General features: G+C 60.1%; 2 protein-coding genes across 2 annotated transcripts, besides 1 other annotated feature; one reads left to right on the top strand and one right to left on the bottom strand.

The window, feature by feature from the left end:
• Nucleotides 1-451: 451 nt before the first annotated feature.
• On the top strand, nucleotides 452-1129 carry Tco025E_09816 (uncharacterized protein; the record flags this gene model as incomplete). The annotated part of the gene is made up of 1 exon (XM_029376623.1): nucleotides 452-1129. One exon carries the CDS (start codon nucleotides 452-454, stop codon nucleotides 1127-1129), a length of 678 nt encoding a protein of 225 aa, XP_029223247.1.
• Nucleotides 1130-1176: 47 nt separating this feature from the next.
• Nucleotides 1177-1213: a sequence feature (GA-rich).
• A 374-nt stretch (nucleotides 1214-1587) lies between these two features.
• Nucleotides 1588-2852, bottom strand: Tco025E_09815 (trans-sialidase; the record flags this gene model as incomplete). Its single annotated transcript, XM_029376622.1, has 1 exon — nucleotides 1588-2852. A coding segment is annotated over one exon (1265 nt), but the record flags the coding sequence as incomplete, so codon positions are not given.

Genomic DNA, 2852 nt, shown 5'->3' with positions numbered 1-2852 from the left:
CCCGCAACGCCCTTCCCAAAATTAAATGAAAATAAATTACTTCGGCAGGTGGTGTTCCTTCACGTGTCCAGCAGCAGAAGAGGACTGTGAGGGAGTGTGTGTGTATATTTAATACCTGCGTGAATGAAAAAGCAAAAGAGGTTGTTTCAGTCCACGCATGCCTCTCACAATTCATGCGGTGTTTGGCCTGCGCTTCTACCGGCAGTTGCGTCAAATCCGTGCGGCGCACAGCAATGCGGCCGGCACCGCGTGTGTGTGTGTGCGGCAGCAGCAAACAGGAGGGGGAAAAGGGTGCGCCGCCCATGGGAACGTGCATGGGGTGGCGAAGCAAAAAAAAGGTGAAAAGAAGAGTAAACATCCCTCAGAGCACAGGAGAGAGAGAAGGATTTACCCACAGGGACGACAAGCAAAAGGAAAGAAAAAAAAAGGACACTTAAATGAAGGGACCCGCATGGGTTTGCGGCGCACGACTCTCACCATGCGGAATCACAATTCCACACTCCTTCGCTCAGAAGCCTGCCACGACGCCACAAAGCGCCATAAGAGTCAGCAGCGTTGGCCAAGACACGCACCCACGCACAGCGCCGTCGCTGCCTGTGCTCATCGGGTACAGCCCTGTGGTGTTCTTGAAGGTGTTAGAGCTGTTGCTTACGTGCGGTGCAGCGTCGCGTGTTGGCGGGGTGCCTGGCCGCCCAGGCGTCTGAGCCGTGGGTGCCTCGCGGCCGCCGTCCGCGTCCGCCGCAGTTTGGGGGTCTGCGCCATTTTCATTGGCGGCAGCGTTTGGCGTCTCGTCGGTGGGCGCGGCGGAAGCAGACGGCACGCCGCCAACGGCCTCCGGCACGTGCGACGGAGTGCTCTGCAGCGCCTGGTCGTCACCCACCGGGCCCACCGTAACTGCACCGTCTGCTGGGGTCGAAGGCTCTCGTTGCCGCACGGAAGTCCCCGCACCGACGGCCTGCTCAGCTGCGCCCCGGCGAGGAGCACTGGCTCCATCCGCTGCTGTCAACGGTGGGGACGCCAATGCACTGCCACTGCCTTCTGTCGCTTCCCCCACCTTCTTTTCATTTTCATTCTCCGACTCTTCTGCTTCCTCTGCGTCGGAGTTGTGAGTGATGCTAGAAGGTGTTGACGCCTCGCCTGCTTCTCTGTCGGCCTCCTGCGATAACTGAGGCGGCACTTCCTCTTCCTCTCCCTTTTCTTCCCCTTCTTCTTCCTGTTGGTGTTGTTCCTTTGGGGGGCTGAGGAGGAAGTCCCCAGCGGGCTCTGAAGCGACCTTCACGTCGCTGCTCTGCGGCGCAGTTCCCGGGCCCGGCACTCCTGCGTCTTCCTCCCGCGGCGCCGGTTCCCCAGCAGATTCCGTTTTCTCTTTTTGCGACTGTTCGCCCTCAACTGTCGGGGCCCCGGCCGCATGCGGTAGTCCATTTGCCGGCTGCTGAGGAGAGGCATTTGCACCGCCACTCCCCAACTTCGCCGGCGAACGTTCCTCACGCGCCGGCGCCTCATCAGCAACACCGTCGCTTTTTTCCTGGAGGCCATCCGTGCGCTCGCCGTCCTCAGTTTGTCGCTCACCGTGGGCGTCCTCAGGCTTCACTTCGGGAACAGCCTCCCCACCCACAGAGGTGAACACCGAAGGAGCCGCCTGCAGCTCGCCGCTTTCTTCCCGGCAGCTGGTCCTCCAAGAGCCACTTTGCTCCCTGCGAGCTGCGTAATCTCTTTTTCACCCAGTGCGCGGTTGTACAGCAGGACGCTGGAGACCGTCACGTGGTGGCTGCTCTTCGTGTCCTCCGCCCCGTCCCCGCCAACGTAGAAGTGCGAGATCCTGTGCGGCGTAAAGAGTTTTCCCACCCAAGAAGCGATGCCGCCATCATCTTCTTCATCTTCATCTTCGCCATCGTAGATCTCGTCCCCGTCGACGTACACAGACAACTCGTCGTCAGTATCCATTTGCAAGATCACTTGGTAGGCTGTGTCTGCCTCCCACGTCACATCACCACCATCTGTCAAACTCCGGCTCTTACCGCCGGCCGTCACTTCCCACTTCTTGTCGCTCGTGTACGACACGCCCAGGAGCACGGTGCCCTCTGTGTCATTCATCCTCACGCCCAGCAAAGGCGTGTCCTCGTCCGGCACCGCGTGGATCGTCACCGTCGCCACAAGCGTAAATCCGTTGTTCGCAAAGTAGTACGGCTGGTTCTGCCCCCTGCTTCCCACGGGCCACTCCGCCCCCGCTCTGGCGCCGCTGAACGTCACGCCATTCGAAAACTTTGTTGTTGCTCCATGAACAGTCGCGTTCACGCCGCGGTACTCGTCCACCCACGCGGTCCCGACCAGTGTGTTGGACAAAAGGCCCACCAGCCCCTCCGTGGGAACAGGACTGTTGCACACGCCATTTATCCGCGTGCCAACAGCGGCAGAGGAAGAGCAGCTTTGCAAGGCGGCGTCCATTTCCTTCCAGGTCTGCACCACGGACTTGATCTGCTCCAGCTGCTTTGCCAAGCTCAGGGATACGAGGCCGTAAGAGTCTCCATCCTTCTTCTTCTCGTACAGTAGAACCAACTCCTCCGGTGCACCGCTTCTGTACAGCAGGGAACTGGCAGCGGCGTCATCGACTTCACGAGACACCGGCCCGATATCGTGCACGCGGGAATTGTCGGTCAGCCAAAGATGCAGACGACCTTTTACTTTGCCTTCCTCTTCCGAATACACCGGCGTGGTGAGGAGCATCACCTTTTTTCCCTCTATTTCCGCGGTGACGAAGCCGCTCTGCACGCCGTCCCCTCCTTGACGGCTCAGCGAGGTGCCCCACACGCGGGAAATCGGCTCGCCTGTCGTGTACCAAGCTACACCACGGG

This window comes from Trypanosoma conorhini, assembly GCF_003719485.1.
Source record: "Trypanosoma conorhini strain 025E chromosome Unknown Tco_14.4_contig_01303, whole genome shotgun sequence".
NCBI classification, from domain to species: domain Eukaryota; phylum Euglenozoa; class Kinetoplastea; order Trypanosomatida; family Trypanosomatidae; genus Trypanosoma; species Trypanosoma conorhini.
This window is presented reverse-complemented; position numbering and strand designations above follow the sequence as displayed.